Below are 18,986 nucleotides of genomic sequence, written 5' to 3'. Positions count from 1 at the left end.
CTGGCTAACACGGTGAAACCCTGTCTCCACTAAACATACAAAAAATCAGCCAGGTGTGGTGGCAGGAGCCTGTAGTCCCAGCTACTTGGGAGGCTGAGACAGGAGAATGGCATGAACCCAGGAGGCAGAGCTTGCAGTGAGCCGAGATTGTGCCACTGCACTCCAGTCTGGGCTACTGAGTGTGACTCTGTCTCAAAAAAATAAAAATAAATAATAAAAATCATTCTCAGGTTGGCTGCAGTGGCTCATGCCTGTAATCCCAGCACTTTGGGAGGCCAAGGCATGTTACAGGCCGAAAGAATGAGGGGCTGCCTTTGCTCACAGAAGCAGGGCGCTCTCTTCTTCCCCTGGACCCTTCCTTTAAAACAGTTTCTTTTGCCTTAAGGTTTCATTTCTATGTTCGTCCCTTCCTTCAGTCTTGTAATGTTGGTCTCAAGTAGTAACAGTAGTAACTGTTGTAATGACGGTCTCAAGTAGTATTTATGGCAGTCAGCCACAAAGGCAGGAGGATTGTGTGAGCTCAGGAATTTGAGACCAGCCTAAGCAAAACTGGGAGACTTCAACTTTACAAAAAATACAAAAAACAGCTGGAAGTGTTTTTTGTAGGAGAATCATCTGAACCCAGGAGGCGGAGGTGGCAGTGAGCCGGTGTGTGGTGGCACACACCGGTAGTCCCAGCTACTCAGGAGGCTGAGGTGAGAGAATCACCTGAGCCTGGCAGGTTGAGGCTGCAGTGAGCCGAGATCGTGCCTCCACACTTCAGCCTAGACGACAGAGTGAGACCCTGTCTCAAAAAACAAAAACAAACACCACCACCAAAATTACCCATAACACTCTCTATCTTCCTCCTAGTCAGAAAATTTTTGTGTTCGTTTTTTTGTTTATGTTTGAAACGGTCTCTGTCGCCCAGGCTAGAGTGCAGTGGCGCCATCTTGGCACACTACAATCTCTGCCTCCCAGGTTCAAGCTAATTTTTCTGTATTTTCAGTAGAGACAGTGTTCCACTGTTGGCCAGGCTGGTCTTGAACTCCTGACCTCAAGTGATCCGCCCACCTCATCCGCCCAGTGCTGGGATTACAGGCAGGAGCCACAGCACCCCACCTGTTCCTGGTTTTGTTTTTTGTTTTCTGTTTTTTTGTTTTGTTTTTTGTTTTTTTGAGACGGAAACTCGCTCTGTCGCGCAGGCTGGAGTGCAGTGGCGTGATCTTGGCTCACTGTAAGCTCCGCCTCCCAGGTTCAAGTGATTCTCCTGCCTCAGCCTCTCGAGTACCTGCCACAACACCCAGCTAATTTTTTTTTTTTTTTTGAGACGGAGTTTTGCTCTTGTTGCCTAGGCTGGAGTGCAATGGTGTGATCTCAGCTCACTGCAACCTCCTCCTCCTGGGTTCAAGGGATTCTCCTTCCTTAGCCTCCCAAGTAGCTAGATTACAGGTGCGTGCCACCATGCCAGGCTAAGTTTTTGTATTTTTAGTAGAGACAGGGTTTTGCCATGTTGGTCAGGCTGGTCTCAAACTCCTGACCTCAGGTGATCTGCCTGCCTCGACCTCCCAAAGTGCTGGGATTACAGGCGTGAGCCACCGCGCCCAACTATTTTTGCATTTTTAGTAGAGATGGGAGGTTTCACCATATTGGCTAGGCTGGTCTCCAACTCCTGACCTCGTGATCAGCAGTGATCACGCACCACCATGCCTGGGTAATTTTACATTTTTAGTAGAGATGGAGTTTCAACATGCTGGTCAGGCTGGTCTCAAATCCTGATAGGTGATCCATCTGCCTCAGCCTCCCAGAGTGCTGGGATTACAAGCGTGAGCCACTGTGCCTGGCAATTTTCCTTTCATTCTTTCTTTTTCTTTTCTCTTTTTTTTTTTTTTTTTTTGAGACAGGGTCTTGCTGTATTACCCAGGCTGAACTTGAATTGCTAGACTTGAGTGATCCTCCCACCTTAGCCTCCTGATTAGATGGGACTAAAATTTCCCTTTCTATTACTGCCCTTTTGTGATTTTGTTACCAAAGTAATTCTGGCCCCATAGAATAAGTTGAGGAGTGCTCTCTCTTCCTATTTTCTGGAATAGTTTGTATAAAATTAATATGATCTGCACTTTGAAAGTTTGGAGCTACTTGCCTTGATTATGTCATTTTTTTTTTTTAAATAAAAAATGTTTTGGTGGGCCTCAGTGACTCATGCCTCTAATCCCAGCACTTCGGAAGGCAGAAGCAGGTGGGTCGTCTGTCAGGAGTTTGAGACCAGCCTGACCAACATATTGAAACTCTGTCTCTACTAAAAATACAAAATTAGCCAGGTGTGGTGGTGCATGCCTGTAATCCCAGCTAGGGAGGCTGAGGCAGGAGACTCACTTGAACTTGGGAGGCAGAGGTTGCAATGAGCCAAGACAGTGCCATTTCACTCCAGCCTGGCCAACAAGAGTGAAACTCCATCTCAAAAGGAAAAAAAAAAAAAAAAAAAATTTCTGGCCTGGCAGGCATGGTGGCTCACACCTATAATCCCAGCACTTTGGGAGGCCAAGGTGGGTGGATCACCTGAGGTCAGGAGTTCGAGACCAGCCTGACCAACATGGCAAAACCCCATCTCTACTAAAAATACAAAAATTAGCCGGGCATGGTGGTGGGTACCTGTAATCCCAGCTACTTGGGGGCTGAGGCAGGAGGATCGCTTGAACCTGGGAGGTGGAGGTTGCAGTGAGCCGAGATCGTGCCACTGCACTCCAACCCGGGCAACAAAGCGACCCTCCATCTCCAAAAAAAAAAAAAAAAAAAAAGAAGAAAAACAATTTCCAGCTGGTTTTGGTGGCTCACGCCTGTAATCCCAGCACTTTGGGAGGCCGAGGCAGGTGGATCACAGGGTCAGGAGTTCGAGACCAGCCTGGCCAAAACCCCATCTCTACTACAAATACAAAAAGTTAGACGGGCATGGTGGTGGGCGCCTGTAGTCCCAGCTACTCAGGGGGCTGAGGCAGCAGAATCGCTGGAACCCGGGAGGCGGAGGTTGCAGTGAGCTGAGATCAGACCACTGCACCCCAGCCTGGGTGACAGAGCAAGACTCTGTCTCAAAAAATACAAAAAGCAAAAACAAAAAAATTTCCGCCTGTTTTAAAATACAGATAGGATCTTGCTATGTTGCCCAGGCTGGTCTTCAACTCCTGAGTTCAAAAGAGCCACCCACCTCAGCCTCCCAGAGTGCTGGGATTACATGCGTGAGCCACTGTGCCTGACTTACGATGTCATTCTTGACTTTCTTTTTTCTCATACCTCACATCTAATCAATTTGCAAATTCTGTTCACTTTACCTTTAAGTTAAATACAGAAACAGGCCCAGAGACGGTGGCTCATGCCTGTAATCCAACACTTTGGGAGGCTGAGGCGGGTGGGTCACCTGAAGTCAAGAGTTTGAGACCAGCCTGGGCAACATAGTAAAACCCTGTCTCTACTAAAAACTACAAAAATTAGCCGATATGGTGGCGCACACCTGTAGTCTCAGCTACTTGGGAGGCTGAGGCAGGAGAGAATCACTTGAATCCGGGAAGCAGCGGTTGCAGTGAGCTGAGATGGCACCACTGCACTCCAGCTTGGGAGACAGAAGGAGACTCCGTCTCAAAAGTAAATAAATATACTTACATACAGAATCCAGCTACTTCTCTTTGCATCCACTGCTAATATCACGGTCTAAGTTATCACCGTCTCTTGCCTGCATCACTGCTGTGGCCTTCTAATTGGTCTAATTGGTTCTGCCCATGCAGCCATTTAATATGCTAAACATGTGGGTCAGATGGTGTCACTCCTCTGCTCAAATCCTCCACTGGCGCCCATCTCACTTTAAGCAAGAGCCAAAGTCCCTACAGTCACCCACAAGACATGATCTGGACGCCCTGCTCTCTCTCTACCTTGCCTCCTCTCCCCTTTCTCAATCAGGTCCAGCCACACAGGCCCCCTTGGTGCTCCTCAAACACATCCAGTATGTCTCCATCACGCGGCCTTTGCACTGCTAGTTTGCTCTGTTTGTGAAATTCTCATACAAATCCATCCAACTGGCTCCTTATCATCTTATCAGGGAGGCCCTCCTAAGGACCTTAAGTAACAAATGTCTCCTGCATTCCCCATCCCCCCTTACCTTGTTTTCGTTTTTCTTCATATTTATCACCTTGTAACTATTTATATAAGGCCTGAGTTCTACCATAAGAATACAAGTAGCAAGAGGACAGAGATTTTGTCTACCTCTCCAGGAGCTAGAACAATAATAGATACCTTTTGACTCAATGATACATGTTATTACATGCCTGACTCCTTGGATGTCAGTCAGCTTTTCCAGCTTTATTTCAGCGCATCTTTTCTATAATTAGCATGAAAAACAGCACCTGGCACATACCCTTGTATATAACTGCCACTTAGTAACGAATGAACTAATGTTATCTCTAGAACTCTGCTTATATTTACTTAGTTTCCATTGTCTTCTTGGAACACCTTTATTTTCCTTCCCACTTTCCCCTTTTCTTTTCCCATTTCTACTCCTTTTTCTTATCTTTCTCACATTTCCTCCTGCTCCTCCTTTTCTCTCTCTAATCCCACTTCTTTAGTCCATTTCCTCTCCTGTCTTTCTCCAAACTCTCTTTTATCTCCTTACTCAGTTCTCTCATGTCCTCCTCTCACTCCTCTTTCTCCTATAGAACCAAAAGACATCAGAATCCAAATTGCCTTACATCTAATCTCTCTTGGCTGCTATGGAAGAGGAGATACCACAAAATGGCGTGATTTGCTTTAAGGTGACAGCTAGTTTAAGGCCAAATCAGGACTAAATCTCAGGTTATCTCTTTCTTTGTCCTCTCTTCTCTCTCGCTCTTTCCTTTCTGCTTTTTTCCCGCTTCTTTTTTTTTTTAATTTTATTTATGTATTTATTTTTGAGACGGAGTCTTGCTCTGTCGCCCAGGCTGGAGTGCAGTAGCACAATCTTGGCTCACTGCAACCTCTGCCTCCTGGATTCAAGAGATACTTCTGTGTCAGCCTTCTGAGTAGCTGGGACTACAGGCATGTGCCACCACACCGGCTAATTGTTGTATTTTTAGTAGAGATGGGGTTTCACCACGTTGCCAGACTGGTCTCGAACTCCTGATCTCAAGACCTCAAGTGATCCACCTACCTCGACCTCCCAAAGTGCTGGGATTACAGGCATGAGCCACTGTGCCCGGCATTCTTTCTTTTTTTTTTTTTTGGAGACGGAGTCTCGCTCTGTTGCCCAGGCTGGAGTGCAGAGACAGGATCTTGGCTCACTGCAACCTCCATCCCCTTCTCCTCCCGCAGGATTCAAGCAATTCTCCTGCCTTAGCCTCCTGAGTAGCTGGGATTATAGGGGTCTGCCACCACACTCCGCTAATTACTTATTTATTTATTTTTAGTAGAGATGAGGTTTCACCACGTTGGCCAGTCTGGTCTCGAACTCCTGGCCTCAAGTGATCCGCCCATCTCAGCCTCCCAGAATGCTGGGATTACAGTCCTGAGCCACCACACCTGGCTCTCTTCTCTTTCTCAATACAGTGTTAGAATCAGACAAACTTGCATTAAATCTCAATTCCATCACAGACCGGTAACCTTCAACAAACTATTTAACTTCTGTCTTCCTAAGAAGTTTCCAACTCTGTGTTCCTCACAGGTGAATTGAGACACACTAATATGCACCTCATAGGGTTGCAAAAATCGAATAAAAATTTGAACAATCGGCTAGGTGCAGTGGTTCGCACCTGCAATCCCAGCACTTTGGGAGACTGAGGCAGTTGGATCATGAAATCAGGAGATCAGGACCATCCCGGCTAATATGGTGAAACCACATCTCTACTAAAAATACAAAAATTAGCTGGGCATGGTGGCACGTCCCTGTAATCCCAGCTACTTGGGAGGCTGAGGCAGGAGAATCGCTTGAACCCGAGAGGTGGAGGTTGCAGTGAGTCGAGATCGCACCACTGCACTCCAGCCTGGGCGATTGAGCGAGACTCTGTCTAAAAAAATAAAGAAAGAAAGAAAATAAAAATTTAAAGAATGGAGGCTACAGTGAACTGTGATCGCATCACTGCATGCCACCCTGGGCAACAGAGTGAAACCATGCCTCTTAAAAAAAAAAAAAGTAAAAAATGAACAAATAAAGCACTTGGTGCAACATAGAACAAATATGGGTTGTTTTCTCCTTCTTTCATCTTACATGTTTTTCCCTTCTCTCTTTAAAAACGATAAGCTTGGACCCCATCTCTACTAAAAATACAAAAATTAACCGGGGATGGTGGCGCGCGCCTATAATTCCAGCTACTCGGGAGGCCGAAGCAGGAGAATCATTTGAGCCCAAGAGGCAGAGGTTCAGTGGGCCAAGACCGTGCCATTGTACTCCAGCCTGGGTGGCAAGAGCGAAACCCTGGTTCAAAAAAAAAAAGAAAAAGAAAAAGAAAAGATAAGCTTGGGTGGGGAGGGGTGGATGCAAAAAAAAAATAAGTTTGGGCTCATTAATTCCTTGGTTTCTTCAAACTTTTAATATTTTATTACGCCTTTGATTCTTTCTTCTCACTTTTGTTTCACCTTTTCCATTCATTTCTTCTTCTTCTCTTCCTCCTTTCCCTTTCTTTTCTGTGTTTCTGCTTATTTTCTATTACAAACCAAAATATGTGGACCATAAACTGCCTCTGCAGTTCCTTTAGCCCTAACAGACTACACGTCCTATTTCTCTTTATCTTTCTCTTTTTCACTTTCTTGTCTTTCCATTACTTATAAGTTTCTTAGTTTTCCTGAGTCTCAGTTTTCCATCTGGAAAGTGGAGATAACAATTACTAGATTGTTGTATCAGATGAATTAAGTAATGCTCGTAGCTTAACACAAAGGCCAAGATGTCATTAACTTTACCCTCACTTGACCTTCTGCAAGCCTGTTGTGAAATATAAAACACTATATAAATGTTAGTTGTTTTTGTTTTTATTAAAGTATGTTGAAGTAGAAAGATGGTTTTGAGTTTGAAAAGCTCCAGATAAATCCTTGGATTTTTATGAGTCTCAATTTCCTTTTCTGTAAAATAAGAATAACATAGGGGTTTTTCCTCCCCCAAAAATTAAGAGTCCATGTACTGAAATCATCATTCTACAAGTATTAATACAAATATAGTAATCATGGTAGAAGGTGTCCTGAAGTCACACTGGGGATATTTGTGAGGATTCGATGGAATAAAATTTTAAAAGATGTCTGACCAATAGTAAGCACTCAATACATGTTAGCAATTATTATCTCTTTTACTTTTCTCACTTCTTTTCTCCTGCTCTTCAAAAAAGTGAGTGGTTGAACGACCTAGGTGATCTCTGCTGCTAAACTTCTATTATTGATTATTGTTTACTTCCTCTTTGCCCCTTACTCCCCCATCCTGTTTTTTTCCCTCTTCTTCACTCCTTCCATTACAGCTTTTCTCTTGCCTCAGGCACCCAGGGCAGTCCTGATCTCCAGCTCTCCAGCGGCCTAGAACAAACACAGAGTCGGCCGAGACCGGGCACCCGCCAAAGACGTTATGTGTTTAGTGGCTAGCGCTCTTCCACTAATAAAGTTTTATTGAAATACAGTATTTAAAAAGGCGCCCGTCATTCTTCCCCCGGCGAGCAATCGGAGAGAAGAATGCTTGCGTCCCTCACTGGAGCTTCAGCGGTCGGAACACGGGGGCGGGGCATGTCCTGCCGAAATTTGCGTCCTTAGAGCGGAAGTACGTCCGGAAGCCCGCCATAGAGTTTAGTGGCCAGAGCGACTCTTCAGGGAGGTGGCAGGAAAGGCTTGGAAGAGCTGCCGGAGGTGACGGAGCGGCGGCCCCGCCCGGTGCGCTGGAGGTCGAAGCTTCCAGGTAGCCGCCCGCAGAGCCTGACCCAGGGTACGACGAAGCAGTCGGCGGGAGCCCACGGTCGCTGGGCGGTGTCTTTAAGGGAGGGGGTGGAGCCACGTGTAAGCTTCATTGGGGTGAGGTCACGTGGTTGTGGGCGCGTGCAAGGCAGGAGTGGAGAACTGAGGGAGCGTCGTCGTTAGTGTGGACACCATGCGACACCCCTTTCTCCGTTGCATCCTGTTTTGGGGTTCAATGGGGGTGCACACGATGGGGCTTGGGGTTAGGCTCAGGGGAGGGGGTGGGTGTGGAGCCTTGTGAAGTGGCTGACTTTAGGATTCGTAGATCAGAATTCTAGACCGCTCCATGTCTGATTCCTCACCGCAGAACCGACTTAGTACCTATACAATCCAGTCCTTCAGCTTTGTGCTTCCCATCCTGCCAGCCATCCGGGATCTCTAGCTTCACATTCTCTTTCCTTGCAGCTCTGGACATCCTGAGCCCAGGTGCCCCCAGCTCAGTGCAGTCATGAGTGCGGAAGTGAAGGTGACAGGGCAGAACCAGGAGCAATTTCTGCTCCTAGCCAAGTCGGCCAAGGGGGCAGCGCTGGCCACACTCATCCATCAGGTGCTGGAGGCCCCTGGTGTCTACGTATTTGGAGAACTGCTGGACATGCCCAATGTTAGAGAGGTGGGTGCTGGCTTGAATAGTCCACAGAGAAGCATGGGCAAAGGTTTGAATTTGAGAATGGGTGGGCAGGGCTCAATTTGTGATCCCATACCATTCAGTTGAACAAGAAAACAGTGATGATTAAACGCCAACTTGCAAAAGTAACCAGTAAACAAGCAAACCAGCTTTCCTTTGGAGATAAAGGATCTGTAAAGTCCACTATTTTTCATTTTAAGCAAAAGAGCATGTTATTCAGAATAGGAAACCTGATTTCCAGCCCGTCTCCACCAGTGTAATAGCTGTTAATTCTCATGTCACCTTGATCAGGTCACTTTTGTTTTAGGGCCTCAGCTCTCTCTTTTAAAAATGGAGACAATACTGCCCCCTCTGTTGTGGGAATAAAGTGAGATTATGGGAAAGTGTAAAGTCTGGTACAAGTAGGTAGTGAGCATGTTAAATTAGCATGCCCTGTTCTTCCCTATGTGCAGCATATGCTGATCTGTTCAAGGTAGCTAAGGGAGAACGTGTCTTTTTCCCAGAGACACATGGCAAACACTAGGAACACAGCAGAGAGAACCATTCACATAAAAGTGGCAGAGTTAATTTACAGTCAGAGGAGGCAGCCTGAGTCCTGACATGCTGACAGTGATATGTGGGTAAACTGAGCTAAGTTATTTGGGCCCTGTGGTTTAACCTTTTGGATCACTCTGTGATGTGAAAACTGGCTGACTTTTCCCTGCTTTCATCTGCAGTGGAACTAAAGAGTATTCATCAAGGTGATGAGAACGAAGCACTTGGCTGGGTGCAGTGGTTCACGCCTGTAATCCCAGCACTTTGGAAGGCCAAGGCAGGTGGATCACCTGAGGTCAGGAGGTGAAACCAATATGGCAGAACCCTGTCTCTGTTAAAAATACAAACAGGCCTGGGCGCAGTGGCTCACGCCTGTAATCCCAGCACTTTGGGAGGCTGAGGCAGGCGGATCACGAGGTCAGGAGATCAAGACCATCCTGACGGTCTAACACAGTGAAACCCCGTCTCTACTAAAAATACAAAAAATTAGCCGGGCATGGTGGCGGGCGCCTGTAGTCCTAGCTACTCGGGAGGCTGAGGCAGGAGGATGGCGTGAACCCGGCAGGCGGAGGTTGCAGTGAGTTGAGATGGCGCCACTGCACTCCAGTCTGGGTGACAGAGCAAGACTCTGTCCCAAAAAAAAAAAAAAAAAAAAAAACGGGGCCGGGCGTGGTGGCTCATGCCTGTTCCCAGCACTTTGGGAGGCTGAGGTGGGTGGATCATGAGGTCATGAGTTCAAGACCAGCCTGGCCAAGGTAGTGAAACCCTCTCTCTACTAAAAATACAAAAATTAGCTGGGTGCAGTAGCAGGTGCCTGTAATCCCAGCTACTTGGGAGGCCGAGGCAGGAGAATCGCTTGAACCCGGGAGGCAGAGGTTGCAATGAGCCGAGATTGTGCCACTGCACTCCAGCCTGGGTGACAGAGTGAGATTCTGTCTCAAAAAAACCAAAAAACACAAAAAAAGCTCGTGTATCCCAGAAGTTAAATTAAAAAAAACAAAAAAAAGGGCTGCAGAGGTTGCAGTGAGCCAAGATCACACCACTGCACTCCAGCCTGGGTGACAGTGTGAGACAGCGTCTCAGAAAAAGAAAAAGAAGCACTTATTGAGTGGCTGTTAACTGCCCTTCTTATGGTCTGGGAATACAAGAAAAGTATCAGGCATGGAGCTTACCCTTCTGAAGTTTACATTCCAGTTGAAGAGATAAGATGAATGGATATAAATCTAAATTATTTATTTATTTAGCAAGTATTTCTTCTGAGGCAATTACTGCATAGCTCTGTGGGATACCAGAGACTGGGTCTATAATCTTGTTGAAAGATATTCTTAGGTAGCAACCTTCTGCAAGGATTGATTGATTAAGTGCCAGAATGAAGCTGAGCACAGTGGCTCATGCCTGTAATCCCAGCACTTTGGGAGGCTGAGGGAGGTGGATCACCTGAGGTCAGGAGTTCGAGACCAGCCTGGCCAACATGGCGAAACCCTGTCTCTACTAAAAATACATATATTAGCCCAGTGTGGTGGTGCACGCCTGTAATCCCACCTGCTTGGGAGGGTGAGGCAGGAGAATCACTTGAACTCAAGAGGCGGAGGTTGCAGTGAACCAAGATCACGCCACTGCACTCCAACCTGGGTGACAGAAGGAGACTCCATCGTGGAAAAAAAAAAAAAAAATGCCAGAATGAGTGATCCATGATAGGAGAGGAAATCTGGGTGAACTGGACTGGGTGATGCAAGACAGTGTCCTGGTCAGGTGGGTCTGAAGCAGAGACCACAAATTTAGATGTCTTTCTAGGCTGTGCAGCTGTCAGAGATGAGTGAGGCTGAGGCAGGAATCTGTTGAATTGGGGAGTACTGCGCACTGCCCAGACATATTCCAGTTTAGAAATATCAGACACTCTGAGCGCCAGACAACACAATTTGCAGTGTCTGGTGTATGTGTCTGTTCGACTCTGAAAACTGAATGTCTTCAACTCTGAATTTAGGGTAGGAATTGGATGGCATATGGAGCAAGAGGGCATTGTGGATTGGGAGAATAGTGTGAACAAAGGCCTGAAGGTGGAAATGAGGCCTTCCTGTGGGAAGCGTGATCAGAGAGGCAGAGAACTCCTTTTGATGAGCCAGGAGAGTTAACATTGGCTGGGAAAGATGGAACAGAAAGTGGAGTTCCACACAGGGTAAGGCTGGGAGGGTGGAGAGGGAAGACTTCGGTCACCTCCTTTGTCTTCATTCTTGCAGCTGGCTGAGAGTGACTTTGCCTCCACCTTCCGGCTGCTCACAGTGTTTGCTTATGGGACATACGCTGACTACTTAGGTAACCAGAGGGTTAGGTGCTCTGGAGTAATGGAGATGGGAGAAGGGCAGTTTCTGGAGGGACTCAGAAGAAATTCCTGGGATATCCCACTTAGATCCCCTGGGCACGTCGGGTCAGGGTCGAGACCTGAATTGGCATTGAAAGTGGGAGGGGAGGGAAGGAGGCTAGGCCTTCCCAGAAAACTGAAATCAGGATTCCTTACACTTTGTCATTTTTCCCTAGCTGAAGCGCGGAATCTTCCTCCGCTAACAGAGGCTCAGAAGAATAAGCTTCGACACCTCTCAGTTGTCACCCTGGCTGCTAAAGTAAAGGTGAGTGGCAGTCCCCCAGTCCTACGGTCTTGAGCATCCTTTTGTACGTCCCGGGAGTCCACACTAGGACAGCCTTTGTCTGGACCGTTGCTGCTTCCTGCCCTCCCCTTGTCCAAGGTCTGTATATAAACTCCATTAGCAACCATTTAGGCTGATAGTATCTTACTTTTCTGTGTTGTTTTTATTTTTTAATCAACTTAAGTTCTAAATAAACATCTTTTGTGTTTTTGGTCAAAATAGCAAGTAGGATATTGTTCAGGTGTTGTTCAACAATACCTTCTTCCCTACTGCTAGAAACCAGGCTCTCTCTTAATGAAGTGCTAGGCTTCTCTTTGTTAGGATGAGAAATATATATCCCAGAAGTATCTGTATATTCCCGTTAGGCTGTTTTTTGTCTAATATCACCACCCACCTCCCCAGCCTGCCCAGTCTGCAGCTCGCAATAGTTACTTGACTCTCAGTTGTCCTCAGGATTTAATTTAAACCAGGCTGTCTATTGAGAGATACCCCCAAAGGAATGCCTGTTGCAAGTAGGCAGAGTATAAATGATAAACAGTAAATCCAGACCTCTCCCACTTCCGCTTACTCCCCTATGTCAGGCTGATCTTGACCGAGGACCGGGTGATACCCTGAGCTGTGGCCAAAGGAGTGACACCCAGGCAGATGTCATTTTCTCCCTCTGGGGTGTGGCAGGGGTGAGGGTGTTAGGGGAGCATTTTGTATTTTATTTAAGATTGTCCTTCTAATGATGCTGTTTTTGAAGTGGGAATACTTTTGTTTATTTTGCTTTAGAACCAGCCTCTTAGAGGAAGTGATTTAGGAATGGGAGCGGCGGGCAGGTGGGCTGGGGCAGGGGGAAAAGGAGGGAAGATGTTTGGAAGCCCTTTTCTGCTGCGGAACCTCACACATCCTGACCTGATCTCTGCGGCCCCAGTGTATCCCCTATGCAGTGTTGCTGGAGGCTCTTGCCCTGCGTAACGTGCGGCAGCTGGAAGACCTTGTGATTGAGGCTGTGTACGCTGACGTGCTTCGTGGCTCCCTGGACCAGCGCAACCAGCGGCTCGAGGTTGACTACAGCATCGGGCGGGACATCCAGCGCCAGGACCTCAATGCCATTGCCCGAACCCTGCAGGAATGGTGAGAACCGTATCCTGGCACTGTCCCCTTCCTTCTCACCCTGAGAAAGAGACAGGTGCTTCAGGGTGAGAGAGGGCAAGAGCTGGGCTGGTCTGTAGAGGTGAACCCAGGAGGATGAAGGTAAATGAATGTATCCCTCCAAAGGCTTCTGGGGAATGCAGGAGTGGGGGAGATCCTGGGAGGCGGCAGAAGTCAGTGTCTGTGATATAGCAATTGGGGGAGGGAAAGGGAGTGGTACACTTGAGGGGATCCTCACCAGTAAGGTTGGTCGCCTATCTTGGGCTGGATTCTGTTGATTGATCTATCACTACCATTGTCCACAGGCAATGGACAATTTTATTTTCTTTGTGTCCCCATCTAACTTCAGGGTTTCTGTATTCATTAAGTCACCTCTTTTTCTCTTTAGCATCTGCTACCCTATTTTGTTTTTAGTTCCTACTCCCATCTTGCACATCACTCCAGGCACTTCCTTACCGCTCTCTGACCGCACTGAGTGTCCATCCCGCTGCTAGGAATGTTATCATAGGTAGTTTCTAGGTGTCCTGTTGAGGGTTCCCAACTCAAAATGCCAGAAGCTGTGTTCTGGCTCTGTTACTCAGGTTGGAGTGCAGTGGCACTGCAGCCTCCAACCTCCAGGGCTCAAGCCACCCTCCACCTCAGTCTCTGGAGTAGCATGGGACTACAGGCTTGTGCCACCACATCCAGCTAATTTTTGTATTTTTTGTAGAGACAGGTTTTTATCGTATCGCGCAGGCCAGTCTTGAACTCCTGAGCTTAAGCAATTTGCCTATCGTGGCCTCCCAAAATGCTGGGATTACGGGGGTGAGCCACTGCGCCCTGCCTCTAGGGTTCTTTTTGAGTTAGTTTTCTGTGAGTCTGTGATCGCAGCCCTTGTCTGCTGACACTTCTCTCCCCTGACTCCCGCAGGTGTGTGGGCTGTGAGGTTGTGCTGTCAGGCATTGAGGAGCAGGTGAGCCGTGCCAACCAGCACAAGGAGCAGCAACTGGGCCTGAAGCAGCAGATTGAGAGTGAGGTGAGCAGTCAGGGGAGCGGGCAGACCCAAGCTCCCCCAGTCTGGGCCACTTGTCCTTTGCAGAGAGGATTTGGATAGTGGCTGCAGCAGACAACCAGATGAGCAGGGGTGGAAGGTTCTGGAACCTTCCTTGCTATCCCTATTCCTTTCACCCTGGTAGGTTGCCAACCTTAAAAAAACCATTAAAGTTACGACGGCAGCAGCAGCCGCGGCCACATCTCAGGACCCTGAGCAACACCTGACTGAGCTGAGGGAACCAGCTCCTGGCACCAACCAGCGTCAGCCCAGCAAGAAAGCCTCAAAGGGCAAGGGGTGAGCCAGGGTAGCAGGAACTGCTCACTTCCAGGGTGCCCTGCTTTTACCCCAGGGACCTCTCTGTCCTCATTTCCTTCAGTTATTTGCATGGGAGTAGGGAGTGGGGGAACCTCCAGAGGTTAGGGGATTCCCTGCATTCTCTTTCTCTCTCTTCTCCTTGCCAGGCTCCGAGGGAGTGCCAAGATTTGGTCCAAGTCGAATTGAAAGGACTGTCGTTTCCTCCCTGGGGATGTGGGATCCCAGCTGCCTGCCTGCCTCTTAGGAGTCCTCAGAGAGCCTTCCTGTGCCCCTGGCCAGCTGATAATCCTAGGTTCATGACCCTTCACTTCCCCCCACCCCAAACATAGACCACACCTTCTCTAGGGAGGAGGCCAATGCAGGTTATGTTTTCGTTGGTACTTTTTGTTTTGTGTGACTTCATGTGTTCCATTACTCCCCGCTGCCATGCTCTCTCCCCTGTTTCCTTAAGAGCTCAGCATCTGTCCCTGTTCATTAACTGTCACTGAGTAGGTGGGTAGCCCTGATAGGGGTTGCTGTGTTTCAAGCATAACCCACAGGCGTTTTTTCTACCACCTCATCCCTGCATGCCTGATCCCCAATTCCTATACCTTACCCCCCACCTATTGAGCAGCCTCTGAAGAGCCGTAGGGCCCCCACCTTTACTCACACCCTGAGAATTCTGGGAGCCAGTCTGCCATTCCAGGAGTCACTGGACATGTTCATCCTAGAATCCTGTCACACTACAGTCGTTTCTTTTCCTCTCTCTGGCCCTTGGGTCCTGGGATTGCTGCCGCTTCAACCCCAGAGCCTAAGAATGGCAGCCGTTTCTTAACGTGTTGAGAGATGGGTCTTTCTTGGCCCTGGCCATCTTGGAAAGCTTGATGGCAATCCTGGAAGGGTTTAATTTCCTTTTGTGAGTTTGGTGGGGAAGGGAAGGGTATATAGATTGTATTTAAAAAAAGGTATATATGCATATATCTATATATAACATGACACAGAAATAAATCTATGAGAAATCTATCTACAAACTACCCTGAACCAGGTATCTTCTGTGTTTGATATTTGTGGATGGGAAGAAGACTTATTCCCAGTTCACTCTAAAGAAACAGGACTGGAAAATGAAGAGACCCAGATACTATTTGCTGAGTCTCTGGCTGAGGCCTTTGGACAGGTTGCTCAGCATCCGTTCAGAAGTAATGGATATAGCTGGGCGCAGTGGCTCACACCTGTAATCCCAATATGTTGGGAGGCCAGGGTGGGCATGTCACTTGAGGTCAGGAGCGTGAGACCAGCCTGGCCAACATGGTGAAACCCTGTCTCCTAAAAATACAAAAAAATTAGCTGGGTGTGGTGGTGCACGCCCATAATCCCCTAAGGAGGCTGAGGCAGGAGAATCGCGTGAACCTGGGAGGTGAAGGTTGCAGTGAGCCAAGATCATGCACGCCAGCCTGAATGACATTCAGAATGAGACTCCATCTCAAAAAAAAAAAAAAAAGGATGGGCACGGTGGCTCATACCTGTAATCCTGGCACTTTGGGAGGCCAAGGCAGGTGGATCATAAGGTCAGGAGATCGAGACCATCCTGGCTAACACGGTGAAACCCTGTCTCTACTAAAAATACAAAACAATTAGCCAGGTAGTGAGCACCTGTAGTCCCAGCTACTGGGAAGGCTGAGGCAGGAGAATGGCGTGAACCCGGGAGGCGGAGCTTGCAGTGAGCCGAGATGGCGCCACTGCACTCCAGCCTGGGTGACAGAGCGAGACTCTGTCTCAAAAGGAAAAAAAAAAAAAGGCTCTGGACATGCAAATGGTGGCCACTGTTTCTGTTCTCAAGGAACTTGAGTTCAGTCTATGTCCTCCCACCTCATAGAATTATAAGGGAAAGAGTTGATAATGAACTTGAATTTTCACATCGGAACCACACAGAACTGTCAGATCTGTGGCAAGAAGAAGCCATTGGACTCCTGTGCTCTGTCCACTAGAGCTCTCTAGGAAGTGTGCTAGAAGGATCGGAATCATTGGCCTAGCTAGAGTGCTGCCATGGACTCCCTAGATTGGAGAGCTCTGGTGTGAGGCACAGTTGAGCCTTCGTTTGCATGTGAAGTGGTTGCCTTCTGAGGGTCCTGGGGTTGACAGCTGCTCCCCAGAGCTTGTGATGTTCTTTAGGTGGAGATTTAGGACGGACCACCCTTCATTGGTCCTAAAGCTGTCAGTCATGGAATTAGAAAGTGGGAATGGGGTCTGGGCACAGTGGCTCATGCCTGTAATCCCAGCACTTTGGGAGGCCGAGGCAGGCAGATCACGAGGTCAAGAGATCAAAACCTTCCTGGCCAACATGGTGAAACCTATCTCTACTAAAAATACAAAAATTAGCCGGGCGTGGTGGTGCTTACCTGTAATCCCAGCTACTTGGAAGGCTGAGGCAGGAGAATTGCTTGAACCCAGGAGGCAGAGGTTGCGGTGAGCCAAGATGGTGCCACTGCACTTCAGCCTGCTGACAGAGTGAGACTCCGTCTCAAAAAAAAGTGGGAGTGAGATTCTGCATTTCTTTTGTGTGTGTGTGTGTGGGGGGGGGGGTTTCGAGACAGAGTTTCACTCTTGTTGCCTAGGCTGGAGTGCAATGGCACGATCTTGGCTCACTGCAACCTCCATGTCCTGGGTTCAAGTGATTCTCCTGCCTCAGCCTCCCAAGTAGCTGGGATTACAGGCATGCCCCACCACACCCGGCTAATTTTGTATTTTTAGTAGAGACGGGGTTTCTCCATGTCAGTCAGGCTGGTGTCGAACTCCCGACCTCAGGTGATCCGCCTGCTTCAGCCTCCCAAAGTGCTGGGATTACAGGCGTGAGTCACCACGCCCGGCCAGATGCTAGGTTTTTGGTTACAAATTGGCTAGGTAAGCTTGTTGTCTTGAGCGGGGCAGTGACTTAATGAGACCAGTCTAAGGTGCCCCATTTCAGGAGTTGAAACTCTTGGCTTCTCAGCTTTTCCCTAGACAAGCAAGAGTTGATTCTCAGTCTCTGCTTCTGAAATAAACCCCTTCTTCCCACACCCTCCAGTGTGTAAAAGTTGCTAACTCCTGGTGCTTTGAGCCTGTCCTGCCACCCCTGCCCATGCTCCCATTTTCCTTTGGAACTCAGTATCGCCTTTACCTGTAAGCTGGTCCAAGCTAATGGTGCCATAACTTCCCAGGCCTCGCTCTCAAGTCCAATGTGGGCTAGTCTGGGACTGCCTGACTTCACCCAAGGAGGGAGGGGAAAGCATTCACATCCCAAGGTTATGGGACAAAGACAAATGCCATTTGCTTTTGATTTACAGAAAGAAGTGTCTTGGCTGTGAAGGCCTGGGGAAAGGACAGTAAATTATTTGGGAGGTGGCGAGGATCGGTTTTTGACCCAGAAATGTGGTTTAAGATTTAGGGATTCCATGTGTAACCAGGCCCAGGGCACCAGGCGAATCTTCCTAACCAAGAATCTTGTCTTCCACTTGCACACACACACACATGCTGATCCTTACTGGATAGCAATCTTGGATGGTTTTAGGGCTGGTCACAACAGTTGTCTATTACAATGTAATAAATTACCATAAAACCATGCCTTAGGCCGGGCGCGGTGGCTCAAGCCTGTAATCCCAGCACTTTGGGAGGCCGAGACAGGCGGATCACGAGGTCAGGAGATCGAGACCATCCTGGCTAACATGGTGAAACCCCGTCTCTACTAAAAATTACAAAAAACTAGCCGGGCGAGGTGGCGGGCGCCTGTAGTCCCAGCTACTCGGGAGGCTGAGGCAGGAGAATGGCGTGAACCCGGGAGGCGGAGCTTGCAGTGAGCTGAGATCTGGCCACTGCACTCCAGCCTGGGCGACAGAGCCAGACTCCGTCTCAAAAAAAAAAAAAAAAAAAAAAAACCATGCCTTAAAACACATGTAAATATGATCTCAGTTTCTATGGGTAAGGAATCTGGGCACGGCTGACTTAGCTTTCTGCTTAGGTTTCTCACAAGACTGAAGTCAAGGTGTTAGCTAGGGCCATAGTCCTCTCAGGGTTCAAATGGGAAGGATTTGCTTCCCGGCTCACTCAGTGGTTGTCAGCAGGATTCATTACTTCACAGATGGTTGGACTGAGGACCTCATTTCCTGACTGACTGCTGGCCAGAGGCCACCCAGGTAGCCTCCATCACAGCAAGAGCCAGAAAGACAACACCAGCAAGATGAAGTCACAGTCTTTTGTTACTTAATCATGGAAGTGACATCATGTCACTTTTACCAGTTACCGGGTCCAGTCTATACTCAAGGGGTGAAGACTACACAGGGTGTGACTGTCAGAAGGCAGGAATCATTGGAAACCATGTTAGAAGCTCCCTACCACAGACAGTTTTTCTGGGCCACCAGCATCAAAATCATCAGGGGAGCTCCTGAAAATGTGCATTCCAGGACCCCACTCCCACCCTTTGCTATTGAATTAGAATCTCCAGCGTGTGAACTGGAAATGTGCCATCATCACCCTCATTGTCTCAGCTCTGCAAGGGCTCTGAAAAGCCTACTGCAGGGCCTTGGAAGACATGTAAGGGGGCCCAGGGTCATCGTCTGAGAGAGAAGGGCAAAAGTGAAACTTTTGAGTACAGGGCAAGAGAGTAAGAGAAACTTGTCCTTTCCTTTGAGGTTCTTAAGTACATGGTTATATATTACAACTGTGATAAGTACCTTAAGAAGTATTGGGTGGGCCGGGCGCAGTGGCTCAAGCCTGTAATCCCAGCACTTTGGGAGACCGAGACGGGCGGATCAAGAGGTCAGGAGATCGA

The 18,986-nt window shown here is 48.1% G+C and overlaps 1 protein-coding gene across 3 annotated transcripts; it reads left to right on the top strand.

The window, feature by feature from the left end:
• The first annotated feature begins 6,950 nt into the window (after positions 1 to 6,950).
• Positions 6,951 to 15,226, top strand: COPS7A (COP9 signalosome subunit 7A). 3 transcript variants are annotated; one of them, XM_033223034.1, is made up of 8 exons: positions 6,951 to 7,864; positions 8,326 to 8,530; positions 11,317 to 11,392; positions 11,615 to 11,703; positions 12,638 to 12,840; positions 13,768 to 13,873; positions 14,034 to 14,185; positions 14,353 to 15,226. In XM_033223034.1, exons 2-8 carry the CDS (start codon positions 8,369 to 8,371, stop codon positions 14,390 to 14,392), a joined length of 828 nt encoding a protein of 275 aa, XP_033078925.1. In that variant the 5' UTR covers positions 6,951 to 7,864; positions 8,326 to 8,368; the 3' UTR covers positions 14,393 to 15,226. The 3 variants fall into 3 exon arrangements, with proteins under 3 accessions (XP_033078925.1, XP_033078923.1, XP_033078924.1); XM_033223032.1 differs by having other exon boundaries at positions 6,951 to 7,891; XM_033223033.1 differs by having other exon boundaries at positions 6,951 to 7,962.
• Positions 15,227 to 18,986: the final 3,760 nt, after the last annotated feature.

The sequence above is a fragment of the Trachypithecus francoisi genome, unplaced genomic scaffold, assembly GCF_009764315.1.
Source record: "Trachypithecus francoisi isolate TF-2019V2 unplaced genomic scaffold, Tfra_2.0 Lachesis_group11, whole genome shotgun sequence".
NCBI classification, from domain to species: domain Eukaryota; kingdom Metazoa; phylum Chordata; class Mammalia; order Primates; family Cercopithecidae; genus Trachypithecus; species Trachypithecus francoisi.
The sequence above is the reverse complement of the archived record's forward strand: the minus strand, read 5'-3'. Positions and strand labels throughout refer to the sequence as shown.

Excerpts from the sequence above, each read along its gene's own strand:
- COPS7A (XM_033223034.1), top strand. The coding sequence starts at position 8,369 with ATGAGTGCGGAAGTGAAGGTGACAGGGCAGAACCAGGAGCAATTTCTG. Across the intron at positions 11,704-12,637 it reads CCCTGGCTGCTAAAGTAAAG|TGTATCCCCTATGCAGTGTT; the intron begins GTGAGTGGCAGT and ends CTGCGGCCCCAG. Across the intron at positions 14,186-14,352 it reads AAAGCCTCAAAGGGCAAGGG|GCTCCGAGGGAGTGCCAAGA; the intron begins GTGAGCCAGGGT and ends TCTCCTTGCCAG.